The following is a 25,299-nucleotide window of genomic DNA, read 5'->3' as shown; positions in this document are numbered from 1 at the left end:
TCTTCCTCTTCTATTCTTTTTTTTTGCAAATATAACATGTTATTTTTCATCAGACGTGATTTTGGCCATTTCACTCTTCCACAGAAACCTTTTTGCTCTCTCTTTTTGATAATTGCTTTATAACCTCTGGCCTTAGCTAAGGTAAGAGAGGTCTACAGTGGATCTGGTGAGTCCTTGGAAGGCTCACCCCTCCATTTTTGGATACCTGCTCTAATTGTGGCTTTCGTCAATCTAATCATTTAGAGGTCATAATATAATCTCTCAAGACAGATAGACGTTGCTTGCTTTTGCAAGCACAAAATTTCATTAAAACTTTACATCAGTGGTCTATAATTCCCCTCATCAATGTCTAGGGTCATGTACCTTTAGATGTGTCTTTGTTTCAACATATTTGAGTCAAATTATCAGGTCATTAGCAGGATAATTCAAATGGCTGATCATTCATCAGGTGTGCGGAAGCAGGGAAACATCTCAAAGTTGCAGGACACTGGACTTCGAGGAGTGGAATTAGAAAAAACTTGCTTAATGGAAATAGACCAGGTTTTTCCCCTTGGTCAAACATCTTGTCAATACAGGCAGAAAAACAACACATTGCCAAAGGACACAAGTGTTCCACAGATTAAAGGGATAGTTCGGTATTTTTGACATGAATCTGTATGGCATCCCGATCACCAGCGGCATGCGATCACACTGACTTACCCCTGGCAGCGTCCTGTGAGCAGAGTTATCGTCCAGTTTTGGTCAAGCCGAAAGTAGTCCTGCAGGTTTTTAGGAACAGCGAAATAAAACTTTTCTCTTCCCAAAACATTATGTGTCCAAAAGAGTGATATTTTCGCATCCCAAAAACATTGTAGTGGAAAAAGTCACACGTCGTTATCAATTGGTCCTATTTTCTCTCTGTTCGTATCAGTGCGCGCCGTCATTCAGACAGCGAGCCCAACAACAGCCATGTCTCCCTCCGCCGCGGAAGGAGACATGGCTGTTGTTGGGCTCGCTGTCTGAATGACGGCGCGCACTGATACGAACAGAGAGAAAATAGGACCAATTGATAACGACGTGTGACTTTTTCCACTACAATGTTTTTGGGATGCGAAAATATCACTCTTTTGGACACATAATGTTTTGGGAAGAGAAACGTTTTATTTCGCTGTACCTAAAAACCTGCAGGACTACTTTCGGCTTGACCAAAACTGGACGATAACTCTGCTCACAGGACGCTGCCAGGGGTAAGTCAGTGTGATTGCATGCCGCTGGTGATCGGGATGCCATACAGATTCATGTCAAAAATACCGAACTATCCCTTTAAGCTTAAAACGAGATAACCAATTGTTTACATGTACACCATCCAATTTGGAAAATTCCAAATATGGAAACATGCCTCCTACCTTTTTAGTTTATAAAGAATAGTTTAACCTTCTTAATGTTTTCACACTGTTTGCATTTAAGAGATTTCTCTACTCTACATATATAACAGTATGAAAAAAAGGAGAAAATCTTGAGCTTATTCAAAGCTTAAAAGAAATAGACACATGTGGAAGCAAGTGTTAGCCAGGTTGGCAAGCTAGTGTTAAAATGCACAATGAATAAATAAGTAGCTGTAGAGGCAGGTTATAGCTGCCAAAAGCTCATATGAAGTGCAAGGCCTGATAAGACTCCCCAATCATCCCTGAATCCTGTCACCATTAGCATAGCTTCTCCTGAGACTGCAAGCAGAGCTAAATCCCTGCTGCAAGCACCTGCTGAGAGGAGCTACCCCTCCCTGTTCTATTTCCAGCCATCCTAAATGGAATTAAACTACGTATTTGCCTGCTGCCAGGTGGGAGTAAGCACCTTGCTGCGTTAAGCTGTTTCATTGCTGTAAAGATGAGCAGCTGTGAATGCTGAGGGCGCCAGTTCTCATCCACACCCAAAAGGCTAATCTATGCAAACATGAACAAGTTTAAGTGTTTATATTTGACAATATGCATGGAAATAGCCAACTCTAGTTCCAATTGGGCAATGACTATAACTGCGTATGAGTCTGCTGGAGCTGCCAGGTTGGAGGTCGGTTATTAGCCCACAGATGCTGACCTCAGATGTCAACAGAGGCCCTGCTCAGGGCACAGGCAGGTCAAATGTTTCATGGCAGACAGCTACGATGAAACTTGGTTGTTATAAACATTGGAAAACTAGGAGGTCCCAGCTGTCAGTCTGATGTGGCTGAAGAACTAGGCTCTGAATGCAGACAGGGCTCTGATTGAAAGACAGACCAACACAGGTGAAGTGAGAAATACAAATAATACATGCATTTAAGTCTTTGGAAGGTTTGGAATTGCAAAATGGAGCTAAAATCTAGAGTTTTTTACTTGACTTTTAAATAAAATGTCTTATTATTTGTTCAGTATTTTAGTCTTTAGGGTCAGCCAAAAGACCGGGACACAAAATAGATACTTCCTCACTGTGTTTTATGGGAATTGGAGCAACCCTGCAAGGCTTAAGCAGTGAAGAAAATGGCTAGGCGATAACTTATTAATTCTAAAACACAGAATACATTTAATTTGTCTTCCCAACGCTTGCTTAGAAGTTGTCATATTGTAGGGAAGGTAAGGATATTTTTTCCCCCAAAATAAACTCCATGGTTCATTGATGATAATCATTTTTCTAGGTTTGAGCGCCCAGCCCTCTTAGTCCTAATGTTACTGAATGTACTGTTTATTAGAATACGTTTTTATTTTAACCGTTATGAGAGTTGGTTGTCTTTGGTCTCTCAAGATTTTTAATGGTAAAGAACAATATTATCTTTATCTCAAAAAACAACTTAAATACCTCATTCTTTTATATTTAAGCCATCCTTGTATAACCCTTTAGACCAACTTATCCTCCTGTGTACTAGAAAGCCTTTCTGCAGTTCACATGCACCGCAATGCAGCAGCTAGTAAGAAAGACAGGAGAATCTCAAAGAAAAATGTGGGGCTTTAGAGGTCTTGACCTCAGCTCTGCTGTTGTCTGGCTGAGCTATAAGAAGAGGGTTCACTAGGTGGTCAAGTAAAAATTTAGGAAATGTTGACAGTTTATCTGGACAAATATGTAAGCTTTTTAATACCAAGGTCAGAGAGGTTGAGGCTATTAATAATGTGTGACAGGTAATGGGGAGACACCAGTTATGAATACAAAAACAATGTCTGACAGAATGAAACCTAAAACCTGATGTAAATTTTCAGGGCAAATTGAGCTAATGAGGATGAGAGGAGTAATGGGTTCATAGTGTCTGCTGGGGGAGAACAGTCACTTCCTTGGTTTAACTCACATCTGGTGAAGAGATCACTACTATGAAAATACTCAATCTATCACCAAGAGAACTTTTATGAACCACTTTGGAAGTTAATGCAAAATTTTACTTCTCCAAGATTAAGAAATAAGATGCATCAGACAGCGTTATTACAGTTAGAGTAACAGCATGAAAACCTTTGGGAGAGTAGAATAAGAGTGAATGCATTGGTTTGATTTACTCATCAATAATTGGATGCTGGGACATGGCGATAAATATACGAAAACTAGGTCACATCAGTGACATGCTGTAATCAAAGCTGAAAGTAATCCAATAAAATATTAAACAGTTTTTTCTAACTGAGAGAAATTATCCTGCAATATCTAAACTGTAGCGAAGCTTAAGCAGAGCAAGTTTTAAGATTCTTATCCCCTTAAGCCTGTGCTCCCTCTTCCAAGGGTGCTGCAGCTGTTTTTGCAAAAATAGTAAATTTGTAGGTGACTAACTCTGAGACTGACACACACTTACAATATGTCCAGATCTTCATCTCACACCTCTACAAGGCTATCTACTTTCTTCTAATATCCACCAACTACAGCTTAAACATATTGCCAAAACGTGCTCAGATAGGAAAAATACAATTTATGACCCATGATGGGTTTCGATGGGCCTCGTTTCAACAACATAAGTTGCAGCGCTGAATTATGCATTTCTCATGAAAGCCAACAAGACACTGAATTGGCCGCAGTCAATCCCATTAGCAAAACTCTGATCGTTTAAAGCTGACCACTCAATCAATTCCTCCAAAAACACCCGAAAACCAAGCAAAGCACATAAAATCTGTCCTATCTTTGCTGTTTTTTTTCATGAACAGATATTTTCATCCAAATAAAAGTCAGTTTCTTAAATATATCAGACCTATAGTTTATTTTCAGCTAAAAGTTTTTTCTTTTCTCTGTATTACGGTACAGTAAAATGCCCATATTTGGAAACTACCTGTGTGCAAACTACAAAGACCTCTACTACTCTTGCATGTGATTCACTGGAGCTTCTGTTTATCTCAAATTGGTGCATATTATTGGATTCTGCAGAATGTGACTTCTCCTTTGCTTGTTGGATGGACACTAAAGTTGCTGCATATCTAACTAAGTTGTATTTGCAGTTTATCATATTTATTTCCTTAAGAAATAAATAAGAAGTTTTGTATATAAACATCCGTCTTTTTTTTTTTTTTTTTTTTGTCAGAAGTTCGAATAATTTACTTTCAAATTTTCACTTCCACTTCATCCACCAGGACCTTTATGCCAGTTGATAACAAGATTAGCATTATAGGTAGTGTATAACTTGAGAAAAACCTTAAAAAGTATTAGTTTGCCTTTAAGGAAAATAAACCTGCAAACTTAAGAGGTTTACGAGACGGATTTTCGGTAAATATATTTTAATGTGTTCAAGTCCAGGCAAAGATTATTTTCTCCTACAATTTATTTCTGCCATGTTTTCAAACAGATGTTCATAATCAAGCTTAATGTAAATAAATTATTTCAAGATCATAGCATGGTCATAGCATTCTTGAGCTAGTTGAGCTATTTGAATGCCTGACCACATACATTTCGCCATATAAGATTCTTTAAGTAACATGCTGTAACATAAGATGTAGTTGTATATAATAGTAATAGTAATATTGAAATTTGCCATCCCTATAGTGATAAAAAAAATATATAGATATATATATGTATAAAAAGGAGTATACATGGCATTCCCAACTATGTTCAAAGAAAATTATTAAATAAAGATAAGTGAAGTTTTTTCCTTCTCCACTCTATGCTAGTATTTAACCCGACCCAGAGTGGGTGACTCATGTTATTGCTGGCCAGGCAGTATATTAAGCACTAGAAGTGCTCTTTGAGGCTGGATCTTTGAAGACCAATTATTTTCATTTGCAGTTAAAATAATATGTAATATTTTTTGGTACACATCTCTTTCTATTAAACATCACATACCTCTTGAACATTTTAATAAGGAAATCATCTTAACGGTGACACTGCACAGTCCTTCAGCCTTACATATTTGAGTACTTCAGGACTCGCAAAACGTTTCTGTTCTTGCTTTAAATGTTCAGTTTTAATACCTTTTTTCTAACATTAACATAGTCCTGCATTCCCAAATCTCAAATATTTAACAACCTGATAGAAGTTGAGGTAGAAATTAAGACAAATGTATTAAAAAAATGATTCCAGCCATTTATTATCATAAGCTTTATTCACGGTGCTAACGCTGAGGCAGCCTCGATGAGATTAGGTGCGACTCGCTGCCCCACACTGTTTTCAGACTTTGACCTGTTAAGCGGGGGGGTGCACTAAGCCAATGCTTCTTCACCCCTGAGCTCTGCAAGGCTGACTAAGGGGGGTAATCTTCTAACAGAACAACAGGAAATGAAGATAAATTATTCAGGGGAAGAGTAATCAGATGGTACCTGCAGTCTCATTAAGCACTCACTTCTAACTTCTCCCTGTTAATAAAATCATCAGCAAATCCACATGTACTCTGCATATATGCTCTCTTTTTGTAAAAGGATAGGCAGGCACTTGTGAACAAAGATAACCTCTCCCGCTGTCAGAGAAAAGGTTATACCAAGAGAGAAAATGCAGCAGAGATGAGGGACGGAGCTGGATGAGGGATGGGATCGATAGCGCAGCACTAACATGGCTATCAGAGATTTACAGATTAGACCATTCAGAGTGTGGCCCTGTGCTTAGCTGAACGCCTCACTTCTGATCCACCCCAATAGATAGGAGGGCCTTAATCAATATGCAAACCACAGCTTTTATCTGCCCGGCATAGCACTTGTTCAGCAGGCATTTCTCACAGGTACATCCAAGGTTGCCACACAATTATCTCCGGATTAAAAGTGCAATAAAGCGGTGTTTGGAGTTTTATGAATTTATTCATGGCGTTAGGTTTTTTTGGGCCATGTGTGGGAAGCATGTGAGGGTGTGAAAGCCTCAATGTAACCACTTGATTAAATCATTCATTAATTCAATTACTGGCTTTTCAGTTTGGCTGATAAGCCTGAGTTGGGAGGCTGAGCAGAAAATCCAAGGCAGTGAGTCAAGTTTAATGATCAGAGGCTAAAGTTGAGAGCAGAATGTGAGACTTTATGACAGAGAGGGGTGTCATTTCTCTTTTGATTGCTGACAAATGGCAGACCTTGTAAAGCTCTGATCTAAATATCTCTTTTGATACGTTTAATTTAATAAATAAATGTAACTTGTGGGCTTTGATGGTGCAAAAATATACCAAGCTTAGAAATATTATCTTTGTAAATTTGTATACATAGGAGCCATACAGAGATATTCTTACCACGTCAATCTTTTTGACTTTTTGCTACACTGCAAACATGAACTTCTCAACACAGACTTTTGCAACAGATGGAAAGAGATACAGGTTTTTAATGAAAAGGGGAAAAAAGGGTGAGAGTCATTCTGTGAGTCTGTAATAAATTGCAATAACGTGCAACAGTAATTTTTCATAGTGTCCTTAATGCAGTAGTGTCCTTTGTGAAGCTGTTGATAACTCTGCACTGACTGGCACAGCTCAGTCACCTTCTCTCTCTTTGTCTCTCTGTACAGGGATGACCTTTTCCGAGTGGAGTTGGACAACAGTGCAGGGGATGAGATGTTTTACAGCAAAGTATGTCTCCTAGATAGACACACGTAGCATTTATAAAATTCCATAGAGACGTTATTTAAGTCTACAGAGACATGCACAAGTAACTAACCAGCTGGGATCATTTATGCCTGTTTTTTCATGTGCAGAAAAGAACCTGGGAGTCGAATAAAAATGACATTCGGATCTGCAGGATGAAGGGCAAACATGAGGTAAGACAGTTTCTTCATGCAGCTTAATCTTATATTTAAGGCCACAGAGGGAATTTGCAGTCAGTTGTTCTCATGTTTAACAAGTTCTGTATCATCTCCAAGTCAATTTTTGGTTCTGTTTTTTTATATGTTTTTTGATTCGTGATAAATATTAGGACTGAATGCATCAGTCCGGCTTTTTTTTTTCTTTGCTAATAAGTTAGTTTAAGGTTATTATGCCATAGGAGAAATGATAGGATTTAACAGTATTTGCTTTAAAAAGTGTGAACGGAAACATATTGATAAGCTAAGTGCTTTTATGTGAACCAAAAAGCAGCAGATAATTATATAAAATAATTAAAATAAAATATTTTATTTTTGTATTCATTCTAGAAGATACACAAGCATGTTTATTGTAAAGAAAATAAACTACCACTATGGTTATTTATAGAGTTATGAGTTATACATTAATATGATTCTGTCTGGCTAAATAGTGAGGGTATCTGACATAGTAGTCTGCATGTTGCAAGCTTCTACTCTTCAGTTAAAAAATGGTACAAATGTGTGTTTCTGCCACTTTCACTTTATTAATTTAGACAGGTTGAATGAGGTTTTTTTAAAACTAGTAATATATTGGTTATTTGTTTTCTTGTACAGAAAAAGAATGAGGGCAGTAGTTTCCTTTAAGTCTGCTGGATGTCAGTGCAGAGTAAAAAGTGCAGGAGGGGCGCACTTACACTGACACTTTCTTTGCTGATTTAATGTAAAGAGCTTTACCTTCCAAGAAAAAAAAAACATGATAGAAAATCCTTTAACAATTTTAAAAGCCTAACTTTCTAACTGACATTGTTACTAGATAATGGTCTATATCTACCTGAGAAATAGGTTTTTTAGAATAAAATTCAATTTTCTGAGATGATAATGGACATAAATAAAAAGAAATAAAATCTATTCTGTTTGGAGGACATGCTTTTTTGCAGAAGGCAGTTCTGCAAAATAAAATAGATGACAGAAAATATGGAAAAACTTGCAAGCATTTAATTTAGTTGTTTATTCAAACTTGGCATGCCACTCAGTGAGCTGTTTCATTGTTTCAGCTGGGCTGTAATTTGTTAATTATTGTCTTTCACTACAATAAGGCAAGGTTTTGTAGCACAGAATCAGCTTTCCTGTCGTTTCTTTGTTTGATAAAGAAAGACAAAGAATTAGATCTCCATGCTTAAAACTTATCCCTCCATCATGGGTTAACACTGTGGTCCGTGTCCTCACTAAAAGTACGTGGGTGTCACAAAAAAAAACAGCGTGGCGAGGAAGAGACGGGGTGATATGTCCCAACAGCAGCCAGCAGCCCACGCCTGAATACCTCTTATATTTCCAACACTCATATACCGAGCTGCTGTCTGCCACACATAAACAGCACATATTAGGCTTATGTGTGTGAGTGGTTTTATGCGCCGGATGATGGATGTGATTGAAGGGGGCCACATGAGCTGTGCCCCCTAAGGCACCGGGAAAAAAATGACTTATTTAACACAGCGAGAGAACACCTGACATTGAATCTGTGTGAGACAGAGTCACAATGGAGGATCGAGGGACTGAGACAAAAAGCTGAGGCTCAGAGGAGGGAGGAGGCAGGGAGTGTGTGTGAGTCCCTGCTGGCCGACCCTGAGGAGGGCTGTGGGGCTGTCGGAGATATGAAAGGTCTTCTTGCCCCTAATGACTGTGCTGCCTGCTAATGCCGTGAGTCACACAGCAACGCGGGGAAGATAAGAACAGTGCCAGGTCCTTTCAGCCAGCTCTCTGAGGGCTCCGATGCTTTTCAATGGAGATCCTTACCAGTAGAAATGCATACAGATTTATGTAGACCTTTAGACTTTAAGGTCAACATTTTCCACAAAAAGCTGTTCTTATTTTAAACACTTCTTGCATTTGGTAAATAGTCCAGAGATATCCACATTTGAAAGCACGGTCTTAAACGATCTAAAAGATATATTTGAATTGATGGACTTGAAAACATATATTTGGTCATGCAACAGAACTTTATATTAGCTCTTATAAAAAAGTAAATTTCTTAAAGTTCTCTTGTCACTGAGCCGTTATTTTTAGTTTTGCTGAAGAAAGTAGGACATTATTATAAATTTTTGGCAAAGACTTACAAAACTACTTTTAACTTTTGAATACAGGCTGAAAAATAATTAGGTGCATAAATTAACACTTCAATCAAAATGAATTTTTCACATCCTTAGTTTCCTTTTTCAGAAAGTCTCTAAAAGGTGTTTGGTAATAAGGCATTAGTAATTAATTAGCTCTTCTAAAGTCAGCATTTTTAGACGGTGTTTGAAAAAAAATCGACATATTCTTTCCAATTTAAAGATAGTATCGGCTTCGTGACTACAGTAACACGTGGATATAAATATACCGGCGTAAGATAATTCCTTTATAGCGGCACAGTAAAAAAATAGGACTCAGAAATCCAACATGAATCCATCACCATGGCGCTGCAGAAAGAGTTGTGGAATCTGTCCTCAATGGTGACTCTTCACAAAGAAGCTGAGTTTTTTCTAGGAGCCTTTCAGTTTGCAGCAGCTGCTCACTTCCAGATAAAGACACAGTTGGATTTGACCTCATGCTCCTTAATGCAAACGATTTAATCTCATAATTGAGCAGAACATGGTAATGAGGTTTTTCTCTTAATAGGTTCCTGCAAAACAATTTGCAAAATCTAACATTTATATTCATACCTCACCTTTTCTGAAAAGGATTTTAAACCTGATTGTAGTCTCTGGTTTAAAATGAGAGAAGCATCTCTATGAACATAATGTAACGCTGTAAAAGAAGTGTTAATTGTGGAAAAAAATATACATTTTGCATCTACACTTGACTAGAAAGTTTTTATTATATACAGCAATCGAACAAACCATTCTAGTTTTGACAAAATTTTTTTTTGCATGTTTCCACTGATAATTTGATATATGAGTTTGGAAAGCATCATCATCAATGCTCTAATTTTTGGCTTGCTTCACATATTTTCTATGAAATTCAGTGAAGATTTATATTTTTTGCTTACCCTTCAGTTAGAATATGCATGTTGGACAAATATTACCCTGAACACAAATCTATTTAAAGCTACAGTGTGTAATTTTCAGCGACATCTAGCGGTCAGACTGCAGACCGCAGCAACATGAACATCTCCCCCCCACCGCTTCTCCCCCCCAACAGTACGGCGAGCGTTACGGGACAAAATTTCTTCCACGACGTCCACATCACCTACCCTCTCAAGTGATGAGGTTTGTTTACATAGATAATTTTACAGATAGTATTTCATTAGTCTGTGTAGGGTATAGATTTCATGTAGACTTAAGATAATAAATATACCCGTTATTTTTTCTACATCGTTGTGACGTTTTGGTGAGCTGCTTTGCATGGTGATATAAACAGACGAAGTAATGGTAGTCATTAGTTTAACAGCGAGATTGTGTTCGCTGGAAGAATATATATTCCCCGTTTACAGAGTCCAAGTCATTTTGGTGGCACGGGGGTTACAACGCGAGGAAGAGGGAGAGGACGAGGGCGAAGGCAGGGAGGCCGTGCTGCTAGGGCCAGGCGAGAGAGGGGTGCCAGCGGGGTGAGAGCAGAGGAGGAAACGCTTGAAGATCTCCAAAGGAGCCGGAGAGAAGTAACCGAGGTATATATCCAGAAAATTATTTTACAGAAAATTACTGAATCATTACCTATGAAACGTCAGGGACGTTGCTGAATAAGTATACTGGAGAGGAACAGCATCATCACGCCGCAGCATGTTATTGTTTTAGACAGGTCTGAGCATCCCGTACTCCAAAAACTGCAGTGACATTAGACAATTGTGTGTGTAGGATTAATTACCTGTCCAAGAGAAAACTGGCAACTTGAGCGTCACTTTGAAAACCTTTTTCCTCCATCAGTGACTTCCATCGTGTAAATGCCGTGCCAATGTTGATCCGTGTTTTTTGTCGTTTCTTGTCACGCTTGCGTTTATTCTCGTCGTGTTTCCGCTTCTTAGATGACGGGGGTTCGGTGTCCGCCGTTTTTCGTTGTGATACAGAGTAGGCATGATCCTCCATTCGTCTGATGTTTGGCCAAACAGTTTGCAAAGTCACTCACGCCTGCCGCCTTGTTCACCTTTCTTGTTACTGATGCGCAGTATACCTGCTTCTTCTTCTTCTTTGGTTTCAGGCAGACTAAACGCTTCTCAGGCATAATACTGCCATCTACTGTTCAGTACCGTCTCAGTTCATCTCTCTCAACTTGCCGTAGTTATTTTTGAGCGTCATGGGAGATCTCGCAATCGCTAGTTTGTTGCCTCTGCGCTTGCCGTAGCGCAAAGATGTCAGCCTCCATGGCTGCGAGACCCGCTCCTATGGAATTATAAATAACGAATTCTAAGGCAACGCAAATATTATGGTTAAAAGGCTGAGCTCATAGGTGATGATAAATAACATAGTTATGTATAATATATTAAATTTCTGACTTTATATGCCTGTAATTATTACACACTGTAGCTTTAAGCTCTCTGTATATCTCAACCCTTTTATTATTCTTATTTTCGATGTTTTGATGGAATCACTGCTACCTCCCCCACTGTGTTACTGTCTTGCTTTTGTCCTGCACCACAATGTCTCATCGGTTACTGATCATCTGTTGTCTTTTCGGAGCTGGAAGTCCCACAGGATGTTAACCCTGTAATTTCCATGGCTTCTCGCTGGTGCCTCCCACTTAGACTGAGGGAATTCAAGGCCATGACAAACACAGATGTACGCTCTTCCAGCTTCTTTGTTTTGCAGTATCATCCAACCAGCTTTAATGTGCCGGACTGTCTCAGGGGCATCTTTGCACAGTCAGCAGCACCTATATTATCCGTTGCCTGTGTCTTAGTTTTACCACAGGGTCCTTGACTTCAAATGTTTATCATGTGAGCTTTAAAGATCCCATGTAAATAATATAATGGTTTAAACATTACAACAGAATGCACAAGATTTATATTTGTCAATACCCAAGCATAATATACTAACACTTTAGGTATTCATAAAATGTAAAAATATTATGCTCTCTGGACCACTGAAAGCTGTAGCTGTTAGTTATGCCTATACGACGCCTCTGTGTTGCATTATGTGAAACTCACTGAAGTGAGGCAAAACAGATAGGAGTTGCTATTGCACAACAGATGGGGAAACATAGCAAAATTTAACTGGTTTCAGGGCGATACATTTAAATAAGTTTAAATAATAAGCAGGGAATAGGATTTTATATTGTGGGAGCTATCTTATGTCTCTCAATTACTTAACATGTATTTTTGCGGGATAAAAGTACTGCAATAAATGTATGGTTTAACAAAAATATTTCAATAAACCAGTATTAAAAGCAGGTTTTGTTTGAAAAATTATACAAAAATGACAATTTGTACAGTTTTTATGTTATCTTTGTGTAATATTTTTTACTTTATGTTCTGTTCTATTATATTCGGTTTTGTGATGGTAAAACTTCTCTAATCGGTTCATCATTCCCTTAGAGATTAAATTAAATGTTTTATTTATAAAAGAAAATATAGTAGTCAATTTCTAATTAAATCCCTCCATGCATACTTCCTGAATCGTTTTATAATTATTGTAAGCCATATTAACAAAGTATTTATGCTTGTATGTATACCCATGGTATTCTGTTTCTTTCTGTCCATCCTAAACAAATATGAATTCGATTTTTCTCCCAGATTTAACACCGTCTTTCTTTCTTTTTTTCCCTCCTCCTTTTCACCCTCTGAACATATCCTGTTCTGCTTGGAGGAAGGCAGTGTCAGATGTGGTACACTTGCCACCCCAGAATTGGTTTTGTAATTAAATATTTCTGCTTGGCTGATCAGGAAGGACACAGTTTTCTGCCTTAATTAGGCTTAAAATTCAATATCCTAACTCCTGTGCTGTTTTTCTTGTGTTGACCAAAGGATTGTTGCTGCAACCAGAGTCACTTGCCATTCTTACAGATCCTCCCTTGTTGCCTCAATCTTCTGTATGTTTGGCCTTTTATTAGCCCTAGTTGTTACATCTTCTCTTTGCTTCCTTCTTTCCCTTCACTCCTATAAAACAAGATATAAAGCAGAATGGCTCTGTGCCAATTTCAGGCAGTGATGGTGGCCATTTGCATGCAAACAAAGTCATGCACTTCTAAAGAGTGCTTGGGCATTGCTATGACCAGCACTTAGCAAGATTGTTTAATCAATATTGCCTTGATCATGCTCTTGGGTTTTAAATCATCCAACCAAAGCACCTTTTGCTAGCTTGAGCATGAAAACAAAATCTCCCTCCTGGATGTTTGCTTGGTGCTAAATGATAAATATGAAACTACACCTAGCTCATGTAGTGATTATTCTTTCAACTCACATGGAGCTTCATTTTTGACAAACATGTCATGGGCACTCTACCAGTTTATTTTTAATATCCAGTTACCTTTAATTAAGTGATGTCCCCAGCACAAAAATATCAGTAAATTAAATTAATCCATTTACTTTGGAAACAAGATGCTTGTGTAAACCAGATATTTGTGTTATCACTGTCTGACATTAAATAAGACTAAATAAATGATTCATGTTTTTTTTCCAGTCAAGACAGCAAAATGATCATACATTCTCTGTGTTTAAAAAATGACGCAATGGGTTTATTTTTAAGGCGTAATACACTCATTTCTCTGCCTCCTTGCGTCATACCAGGAAAAAAGCAGAAAGATCAGCCAGAATATCAGAATGAGAGTCATGAGCCCTCATCCTCTGATAAAGATTTGAGATCCCTAAATTACACAGAGTTCATTGTTCCATTCAATACGTGGAATAAACAAAAAAACACCATAAGAACCTACCGAGATAATAGTGGTTAAGGTAAGGTTAAGTTTCTAGAAATAGTGAAATGTGCATCTCAAACTGAAATAACACATTTTAAGGATACTGGCTGATTCATGTAAAAAAGTCTTGAGGCTCTTTCCCGCTGAAAATAGGTTAAACTGGGATTTTCAAACCTGCTAACAATGTGCATTTGGCCCCTTTCACAATGGCGAAAAAAGCTCAGTTTAACCCTTCGCTGGCAAGCTGCGTGTCTGGTGACACCATCACGCTCGGTTAATGATGCTGTCTCTAGTGCAACAGAAATCAGGAGAGTAAACAATGGAGAGCAACATGTAAGGAAGCCAGGGTGTAGTAAGTGTGCTTTATTATTTCTCTCATTTATCTGTCCGAATACCTCTCAGCATTGCTTTGCAATGTGTATCGAATGTAAACAGAAGCACCCTGTGTTGACGTGTTTCACGTAATTTAGCGAGTCAACCCGGCTCTGTTGTTCCCACAGCATGCCGATCAGAGCCGAGGCGTTTTTACCGCGGGTTGTTCGAGTCGTTTGACCCGGGTAGACATGCGTCAGTGAGCTGTTCCCACTGACACTAACAGCTAATTGTTCCTGGGTTTAAAGGGTTTTTCCGCATGGGAAAGGGGTAACAGTTGAATAAGTCAGGCGCTGACTGTAGATGGATCTTTGCATGATTAGATATATTTTCATTTGAAGGCATTTCATGTTTTCTTCAGCAGTTTTTTTTCCTTATCTGCTATTTATTCATCCCTGCATCTCAGTACAAGCAAAACTTTTAGATTAACAATTTTTGATACAGTATTGACAACTTTGGGATCAATTTACTTACAGATCTTTAAAGCCTTTCAGGTGTTATTATGTCCCAAAAAATTCTGTACATAAACCTTAAGACACAGTATGTAAAAGTTTGAAGATGTCACTGTTTAGTTTAGATTTTAACTTTCTTAAACATGCTCTATTGGCTGCAGTTCATAATGACACCCTAAAATGATGATCAGTGCCTCTTCTTTCACTGCTTCCCTTTTGTAATGTGTGCAGAAAGCTGTTGTGCTCTCTTTAGAAATTGCTTTGAAATCCCTGGAAAGCTTTGCATCTCCAAGGCAGCTTATCTTGATCTAAAATCTCAGCGTGCTGTTTTGCAATAACACCACAATTACAGAAGTTTAAAAGAGCTTTGCCAAGGGCAAAGAGCGGCCTCGAATACTGATTTTTTTCTCTGTGATGGCCCATTATGGATGCCTCCAAGTCAAGAGAAACCAAAGCCACCTTTAGAGAAATTTAACAGGAGGATTCTTCATTGTGCGATACAGCCTCGAATGGACTGTGCTGGACAAAGGTTTTAAAGTAACTCCTGCTCATTTAACATAAATCGTTTCATTAGCAATGTAGCACTGCATGCAACGTGGGAAACAGTTTTGTATATAGTTAGTGTTACGCTCTGAGATTAATACTTTGGTATATTTGGGATGTATACAGCTGTAAGACTGTCCCTGTTTGCCTTCTTACAGAACATTTGCTCATAAAGGTCTGGGTGGCATGTTTTACCTATAAAAAATCTTGTAAATAAACAAACAGAAAAGCAGCTGAAAAAAACAAAAACATAGCCGTTAACTTTCACATTTAGCACAAGAACTTTACAAAAATTCAGTTCTTGTATCAGATAAGCTTTACAATCAACTTGAAAAGAACAGCATAGAATAATATCCACCTGGTGGACTATGAAGGATTGGATTAAAAATAAATAACATGTTAAGGTAATTGTGCTAATTTCATAATATAATGTCATAGAAATAAGCATGAGGCAAATAAATTATATAATGGTGTTCTAGCTTTAAACTTGAGTTTAATGCTGGTTGTTTGACAGTTGAATCACATACCTGCTGCTATCTGCAACTATAGGTTTGGGTTAGAACATAATTTATTTATCTTTTAGTTCAAAGTTGGCCATTAAGAGAGAACTCTGATAGAAGAGATGTTTGGTCAGAAATACGTAGATTAGGATTTGGAGCTTTTGTAACACTAACAGCACGTTCTCTCTGTATTTTTGCTGTTTTTTTATGTATACAAAGCAGTTTATTTCTAACTGCATTGCTATTGTTAGTAAATTTTCACATTTAATAGCAAGGAATGATTTGAAGAGAAATATAAAACAATAAATGCTTTCTGGTAAAAATCAACATGTGAGAGAACTACTGCAGAATGACCTCTTCTGCTAAATGAGCAATTCACCCTTTTCATTTATATACAGTATGTGCCGTTTGATGCCATGATTCCTTTCATGTTTTTTATGTTTAGAGCTGGACCATATCCTTCTTATCTCAAATCAGCATTTTTGTAATCAAATGCAAGTAGTTAGAAATCTTTATTTAGATATTAACCATGGGGATCAGATATAAGTGATTTGTGGTTCAATTGATTACATCACTTTTTAATGTTCAAAAAGCTGCAAAAAAAAGTTTGGACCACTTGTAAATGTCTGATGTAATAGAAGGAAATAAATTGATGAGGCCTAACTTTTTTAATTTTTCGAGTTTTTAAGGCACTAGTGGCTCGTTTTTTTCAAAAATAGTCTGACAGGAATGGGGGTATGAGAGGAGGCGAGAGACACGCGACAAAGGACCACAGGTCGGATTCGAACCCGGTTTGGCCACGTACATGGGTCCTGCACGACCGCCTAAAATTCAAAGATTGTTTTTTTTTTTTTCCTTTTATTCTCAGGATAAGCACAAAGTTTTGAAAGAGAGCTAAATAATTATTCACTTTAAAAGCGAGGGATATGAAGCCTCCTAATTTCTACACCTTTTCATCATGAGAAGTATTTCTAAAAGTCCCTTCTTTTAGTTGGCTGAGCGGGAGTGTGCAGAAACACATTTAGGACGTGCAGTAAGGCATATGAATTAGTCTGTGTTGTACTCAATACAATTTGATAAAATGGAGGTAAGCCAAGAGTTTTTCTTACATCTCATTCATATAAATATAATCAAAAAGGCCCATTTTAAAAATGTTGTACCAGAGATTTTTAAAATGGGCCTTTTGTGTGTAGATTTATACTCACTTACACTCACTGTAGCAGAGCAGGGTACAGCGTTTGGAGTTTTTTGGAGGTTCTAAAGCATTGAAAAGCTGACCTAACATATTTTCTTGAGGTTGTATAAATCTTCATATGACCACAATAAGATAGATGCATGTGTTGAAGAGGGAATTTGGCTAAAATGATCTCATTAAAGGACTAGCAGACCCACCTGGAAAACTTTCTTTCTTCAGAATATTTCTTTTCTTTACTTATCCTCAGAACTCCATTACTTCCCTGGTCCTCCCTTCTTACTCCCCTCCTTGTCACTGATTGTTTGTTCGTGGCCTGTCATCAGTTCTGTCAGAATTACTGTCAAACGCCGAGAAGGGGTGCAGGATTAGCTATAACATGCTGTTTAAGACCACAGCACATGTAACAGCATTTCACTGCTAAATTAGTTGTGTTGTTAATGTATCCTCCACCCACATTTGTACAAACATAGACTCATGCTGTGTTCCCGCCACAGAGAGTCATATTGTTTTCAGTCAGAACTATGCATCAGGGAATATTTTTTCTCTAAATGACAGACCTGTCCTTAATGAGCAGAAAAGTGGGATTCAGAAAGGGCTTTGTTTGCATGTCTGTTGTGTATACGGTATGAGTGCATGTGTGTGGGAGACTTCTGGCTCATAGCAGCTCTTGGGAGAACAGCACTTGCCTTGAACATCAGGGGACCAGCCAGGCATGTAATGGAAACTTTGGAGATTTAGCTGCTCGCTAAAAACGACCCACCAATGTACTCCCTTATATTGCTCCCATTGTGCAGGGCATCATGATAACATTGGGATATTTTATTAGATTTCATCACATACAAACAAATCTGTTGTTTCTCCCTAAAGAGCAAAACACAGTAAGGTTTTACAGGGAAAAACGGTGCTGTAATTTAGTGACTCCCAAAGCAGGACCGCTTATTGCAGCCGGAGGTTAAACATATAAAGATCTTTTCTTTCTCATCGTTAGAACAGTTATTAAGTCTCCGCTTTGGTCAAATGAAAAGATGTTTATCATCTAACAGCAAAAGGTTGAATTCCTGACAATAGACGAGAAGCAGATGCCGAAGTTGGAGCCTCCTGAGTGCTTTAGTGGTGAATCTCAACTGCAGGTTGTTTGGAGACAGTGTGTTGTAGCAACAGAGAATGCGTTGTCACAGTTGTGTGTGTGCCAGCCACGTTTATATCCCCATAAATGCTTTTTGGATTAGTCTATTTTGCGTGTGAGTTAAAGAGAGATGACTTTGCTGGGAATTTCACTTCCTGACGTAACAACAGTGTTCTGGTTAATATCAGAGCAAGGAGCTGATTTCAAACCTGTTGCTGTACCTACTTAGTGTCTCTTTAATATTACTGCAGATTTGCATATCCAAACATATCGTTGCTTATGCATTCATACTAAAGACCTGCTTCTGAATGGAAGCGAAAAAGTCTTTTAATCTACTCTCAGTTTCATCACATTATTTTTTGGTATTTGTTAAGATGACATGTAATTGACCTTTAAATGTATTCTGAAATTTATCTCAGTGGTCTTGGCTATACATTTATATTTGCAGTAAAACAATCACAAAAAACAATGCTTTAGTAATGAAACCCCCCCTTATCAAAAAGGCAATTTTACCACAGCAGTTGCAACAAGCATTGTTGTCATTACAACAACACTGAATGTGTTTTCTAGAGTAAAAGTGACTCTCCAAATCATACATAGAGAGTTTGCTGGGTTCATAAACAGAACTGATCGGAGTTTTTTAATATAGCTTCACGGGTCAGTTATTTTTTTTTTTTAATAATAAGATATTTTTCTTCAGTAAAGATGAACAATACTATGGGCTATAAATAAATAACTATAGGAACATTTGAATTACAATCAAAACACATGCATTAGATATTGTTTGTTATTGAATATTTCATAGAATAAGCTCAAATAAAAGAAAAGTAGATTTTATAGTAGTCAATTTCTAAAAGTTAGAAATAAATGTTTGTATGTTAAATTTTATAGCTTCTGGCGTAGTGTGTTTAATGAAATCGTTAAAACTGACCCTCTGGCTTGTCACATTGATGTATTTATGTATTAATATTATTTGTTTGAATTATGATAAAAGGTTTGGAAATCCGTCTAGCTGCTGGTTTGGACACGGGGAGCTTGGCTACACAGAGGAGATTGAAATGGAGAAGGTTTTGCAGTTGTTTGAGCCTTGGGAAGCATTGCCAGCCTGCACAGGTGGCGTTTTGTCTGGATTTTGCGAAGGGAGCGAGTTTACAAAACAAGAGGGAAATGCAGAGGAGAGAAGAGTCGACGGGACTGGCAGCCCTTGGATTCATATGTACTTGTTTAAATCAGTGACTCACTGTTTGATCCCGTATAACTGGTTTGTGATTTTCTGTGAAGAGGCTGATAAAGCTTTAATTCAGTGTGCACAATTAGGCTTTGAATAAGGACTCCTACGTGGAACCACAGAATAACTTCCTGGTTTATTTAAATTTGGGTAAATTGATGCATCACGTGTGCAGCTCTGCATACATTCTAATGAATATGCTAAAGTGGGAATGGCAATCAGAGCTTAATTGTTGATGCTACAAAGGCTCTAAGTGTTGTTTTTATCCTGGAGTCTGGAAACCTTCCATTTCATTTGTACAATCAGTGCCAAATGAAGACATTTGTGCAGTGGTCTTGGTCTTCTTTGTATTCATGTCCCTCTCTGAGATCTTGGCAGCTGAACTGGGTTGTTATTAGGAGTTCTTCATCTGACTTTGTTATTACAGATCAGACCAAGCTGACAACCCAAAAACAAACAGCATGCAAAAGGTCCTCAATGTGAGCTTGCATCTGTGCTCTGATAAACATCACAAGATGAGCTACAGGCACCATATGAAGCACTTGCTGCATGCATGTGCTAGGCTTCCCCACAAATAACCCTCCACTGCCTCGACTCTGTTTGTCACATAGTAATGTGGCAATATGTGATTATAACAGCTAAAACTTGACACACCCTGAAACACCCCTGCACAGAAGCCCTGAGACCTCACAGATGAAAAAAACACTTCCTTCTTTCCTGTGTCGGGTTTGTCGGTGAAAAACGAGAACCCTGCAGGGAGGAAAGTGGGAAAGCGGAGGGGGGAGGGGGGGAAGGGTGGAGCATCTGGAATAACATTCACTCGTCTCTCATATCATTGCTGTCTCTCTGATCCCTGTCTCACAGACACACTCACAATTTGCTTTGACATATCAGCTATCACCTCCTCTGCAGCCTCTGCTTCTGCCCCGCTGCTCTTTCAGATGACATCAGTGCAGGTGTTGGTCTTGAAGTAGACCCCATTTGGTGTTTTTGTATCTGTGTGTGTGTCACTTCTGGTGCCATGCTGGCTGGGACGCTTGACATTTGGAGAAGAGGAATCGCTGGTTGTTGATTACCACTGTTGTATAATACATCAGTGGGGTAATCTCTAAATATGGAGATTTTGGAAGAGATGCAAGAACAAAGTCGCTCGTGAAAGAAAACAAAGGTGGCGAAAGTAAAACTTTTAGTGGCATTCATGTATTTATCCCTCTTTGATGGCACACAAGTAAAAAAAATTACACAGGTCTGCAGTGTTTCCACCCAAATTTGGTCTAATTCACTCTAAACCCACTATTCTATCTGTAAAATATGTCACACATGGTGGTGGCTGCATAATACTGTGGGGATCCTTTATTAATGTTGATACAGGGAAGCTTGTTTGCGTTAATGTTAAGATTGATGGAGCCAAACAAAAAATAGTTAAAAAAGACCTGTTAGCAGTTGAACTAATAATAATGCTTAATTGGAGAATGGAAATAAATAGAATGAAGCATAGGGATGAAAAGTGGTCCCTATGTCCTCCAGCAGCTTATAGCAACAATAGCTATATTGATGATATAAGCTGAATCACTCTAAGTTTTATAAAAAAAAGCGTTTTTTGGCCTATATTCATGGCTGCGTGTCAAAGTGGGGGGAATCACCTCTTATCTGATGCATTACAAACATAAAAGCTACCAATTTTAAAGAACAAATACCTAACAAGGATTCTGAGACACAGCTCCATTTGGTCACACAGATGGTTGCTGCCTCTTGTTAGATGTAGCCTTAAGTCTGTTGTTTGTTTAGAAAATCCAGAAACTGGTTTGAATTACAGTCTGTCAATCAAAATAAAGCTGCCTTCGTGTGCATGTCTATAGCAGGTACTTAAAGTCTCTGCAGGCTTCCTTTAGTTTGTGTCAATATGATTGACAGTGTTAATGGTGTAATAATTCCTCACATCAGGCAGTTAAAAAGCTTCATTTCACAGTGTTTTGGATAATCAGTCTTGTTTGTTTTTTCTTTTTTTTTTTTTGGCCCTTTTCACTTGCCTTTCTTTACTCCTGCTGCACATTAATCTTTCCCTCTCTTTGTCTTTTTCATTCCTGCAGGATGAATGCCGCAACTTTATCAAGGTGCTGCTCAGCAGACAGGGGGGCCTGTTTTTGTGTGGCACCAACGCTTTTAACCCGCTCTGTGCCAACTACACAGTAAGCAACAACATCTCATCTGCCAGTTCTTCAGTTACCTTTGCAGACCTTTTTGTGGTTCAGCCAACAGCACATTCATCCATACAAACGCTTTAACATAGTTTATAAATGGCTGATCATTTGTTTTCCCAATCAGAGATCTTTATTTAGCCTTGCAATTAGTATATCTACTTGGGTGAAGACTTACTGATTGATTTGGGTTGTTTGTTTGGCTCTCAAAGCAATGCTGACTTCCTCCTCAGTATCCTCCTAGGTTATTTATCCTTTCAGTCTGGCAGTTTTAGTTCCTTGCCCCTCAGTGAAACAAATCTTGTTTTTCTCAGTGGTTAAACCTTCTGGTCTGCTGAGCTAAAGAGTCAAAGACAGAAAATCAAGAAGGACAAAAAGAGGGGTGAACGGTCAAGGAGGGTAGAATGAGAGAAAAAGGCTGGAGACATGACTTGTTTACCTAGTTTGATATTAAGTTATTGTTCGGCTTGCGTTAAAGAAATTTCACCAGTTCCAGATCAAGGGCCTTGTTAAAGTATTCAGACCCTATGAACCTGTTTATATTTCGTCAACTTAGAACTACAAACCTCATTGATCTGATAAAACAACTTTTGCCATTACCTCTTCAGGTCTTCCATAGCATATTTTGACTAACTTTGAATATCTAAAGAATGACATTGTTGTACATTCTTCTTAGCAGAATACCTTAAGATGAGTCAGAGCCAAAGCAGAGTGTCTCTGAACGTGATATTTCCATGTTTTGCCTTGCAGAGGCTTAGAGGCTTTCTTGCAGGTTTTTCTTGTTACCCCCACCCTATTTACTATTAAACAGCTTTTCTGAAACTGCTTAATAGCTTAATTGTAACATGTTCTCCCACCTGAAGCGTGAATCTTTGCTCAGTTATATTTGAACTATTTGCTGCCTCTCGGATTAATACTCCACTTGCTTGTCTGGTTTTGGTTGACTTCCATGTTCTGTTAGGTTTGTAGGACTTGAGTACTTTCATTTGATGGACTGAGCAGTGCTTTGTGAGCTTGCTATATTGCATTATGAACCAGCACTGCTTGAACTGTTCTAAAACTTTATTGCTGACCTACCTGCTGGGGTCTTTAAGGAGATTTTTATTGGCCACTATTCTTGAGAAATCATCTGAGACCAAAGATAAGAACAGCGTTTAGAATTAGATCAAAATGCAGCCAAAGTAGTCTATTTTTTTGCTGTTTAGATCCTTCTAAAGGCACGTGGTTAAACACGATGTTCTTACATTTCTAAGAGTAAAGTAAAAACAAATTTTTAAACACTTTTTAGATTTTGGCTTGATACATTTTTTTTTCTACTTGAAAGTTATGTACTGTTTTTTTTTACCAAATCAGTTTAGAATACTAACAAAGACACGAAGGTTTGTGATTATATTGAAAACAATCTGCTGCCTGCAGTTACAGTAAGTCCCACCAACTCCGTTGCACATTTACCAATTTGAGCACACAGTAAGACAGGCTTGCAATGTTCCCAAACATTTGCCCAATACAAGGCTAATGCACACTTAACTCTGACAAACTGTGCATCCATGTCTGCGTTTGTGTCTGGATGGCGTGCAAAACCTGCTCTTTGCTCATCTCATCCTGTCTGCTAAGTTAAAACATTTTTTGTCTTACTTTTAGGACTTTATTTCTTCCAGCTCGCATGAGGTGATGCAAAACCCTTCTTTTTAAACCAAATGAAACCCTTTAATTATTCTCAGAATACTATTGCATATTGTTTATTTTTTGATAAAGACCTGGATGAAAAGGCACACAAAACCATAAATATTTCTCTTTTATATTTCCTCCATTTGTATCTGTTCAAATAAAATGTACACTTTTCCTGTTTTCTTTATTTCCATTGAATATTTAAACATTTATGATTATATATTTTTTAAAGTACGTTCTGGATTGTCATGCCATGTATGAGGCAGTCTGGAAGGTTTGTTCTGTAATTTTTATATCAAGGCCCTACAAGATAATTAAAGGAAATAAGTTGATGTCATGATTGTTAATTAAGAGTTAAAATAACTGTTACTGTAATCTCTTCCATGTCTTTCTTCAACAAAGAGTTGTTAAATAGAACAATCATAATATATCAGGTGTGAAAACATTCTAGGGGTTTGAACAGATTTGCAAGGTACTATAAAGAAGAAGATAAGACCCAAGGTGTAAAGCAACAAGTCAAAATGTCAACCCACCACGATTCAGTCAATTATCAACACTTTTTTCAGAGAATGACCCCACAGATTGTCCCTCAAAAAAATCTAAGAATCTTAAGGTTTGTTCCCATCAAGTTGCCTCACCTGAATCCTCCTCCACACAGCCTGCTCCAGCTTCCCAGGCGATCTCTGTCTCACTCAATTACAGTAACAATCCAAGATTTGCTGAAGGGAGGCAAAACAATACCCATAAATATTAATATTTGGTTTCAGCTGATTTCACATCATTCTGCAGAGATTTTAAAGGAATGCAGGCAGTCAAGTAAGAGCGAGAAAAACAGAACGAGAAATGGAAAAAACATTCCACCATCAAAGGCTTTTTTTTTTTTTAGATGAGTGTTATTTCCACTCTCTCACATTTCAGACTTAGTGCAACAGTGGAACTTAGAAACAAACCTGGCCCATTATCTGTCAGGCACTAACGATGCCATACAACACCTGTCTCTGCCTGATAGGCTGTCTGTTTCTCAGGGGACTAGTTAGAAATGCAAGCTGCTCTTTTATTTATAGCTCAGTTTTAATGAAATGACATTTATAAATGATTTTTGCTCTTGACTGTGGATTGGAGGTACTGAAAGTTATGTTTTCTGCAGAATCAGTTTAAATTGTGTTTTGAAGCTACCTGATAAATATACATCTGCTGTAACCCAAGCAGGAATTTCAGTGTATAGATGCAGGATGGTGTAAATATGGCCTAAAATGTGTTTGAATTATTAACAAGACTCCATGTGGGTGTTTGAATGTGGGGGTTGGTCTCTTAGTTATGTATGAGAATGCGACTCTCTTATTGCCTAATTGCCACCACTGAATCATTAGTTAGCTCTCTCAGTAACAGTCTAATTGCCATTCTCTGGTGGCTTTTTTTTCCACTATGCTGCTATAGATGCATTTCTATTGTTTAGAGCGTGTTGATTGAAGCCTGTGTTTATCTGTCAATGTTTGTTTACAGGGTGATACTCTGGAGATGATAGGAGACCCGGTCAATGGAATGGCGAGGTGCCCTTATGACCCTAAACACGCCAATGTTGCTCTGTTTGCTGGTAAGACACTCCTTCCAGGCTCTACACTTCTCTTTTGAGTCTGGATCCCACAGAGCTGTCACAAAGATGGAAAAACCGAAGAATAACACAGGTCCTCTATAAAACCTGAAATTTGTCACTATAATATGCCACATTAGTTCAACTTCAATTAGTTTTCTGCAGTTTGCTTGTTTATTTCACTTCACTGATAATGTAATCAACAGCTCTGTGCAGATGAACTGCAGAGAGCCATTATGGAACAGCCATCATTTTTTTTTTATTGCAGTAATATTTCAGTCTCGTCAGCTGCCATGTTTATGATGACAAACATTTTGCTTTATTGTTTGTCATTATAATGGTATAAATTAGTTGAGACAGCCATTGTTTGTCTCTGCAGATGGTTGAGTAGATGATGCTCTGATATTCAAACTGTTTAAATGTAAAAATTAATCTGTCAGCATTTTCATCTTAATTAC

At 38.0% G+C, this 25,299-nt stretch overlaps 1 protein-coding gene across 5 annotated transcripts in view; it reads left to right on the top strand.

Annotated features, from left to right (window-relative positions):
• Positions 1 to 25,299, top strand: part of sema6bb (sema domain, transmembrane domain (TM), and cytoplasmic domain, (semaphorin) 6Bb) — a 203,368-nt gene that overhangs the window by 107,383 nt on the left and 70,686 nt on the right. For all 5 annotated transcript variants that reach the window (XM_038279020.1, XM_038279022.1, XM_038279023.1 and 2 more), the window contains 4 exons: positions 6,877 to 6,937; positions 7,063 to 7,125; positions 21,475 to 21,573; positions 24,754 to 24,844. In XM_038279020.1, the coding sequence (XP_038134948.1) occupies positions 6,877 to 6,937; positions 7,063 to 7,125; positions 21,475 to 21,573; positions 24,754 to 24,844 (314 nt within the window). The remainder of the gene's footprint in view (positions 1 to 6,876; positions 6,938 to 7,062; positions 7,126 to 21,474; positions 21,574 to 24,753; positions 24,845 to 25,299) is intronic.

This window comes from Cyprinodon tularosa, unplaced genomic scaffold (genome assembly GCF_016077235.1).
Source record: "Cyprinodon tularosa strain WSP-4 unplaced genomic scaffold, ASM1607723v1 ctg147, whole genome shotgun sequence".
Classification (NCBI taxonomy): Eukaryota; Metazoa; Chordata; class Actinopteri; order Cyprinodontiformes; family Cyprinodontidae; genus Cyprinodon; species Cyprinodon tularosa.
This window is presented reverse-complemented; position numbering and strand designations above follow the sequence as displayed.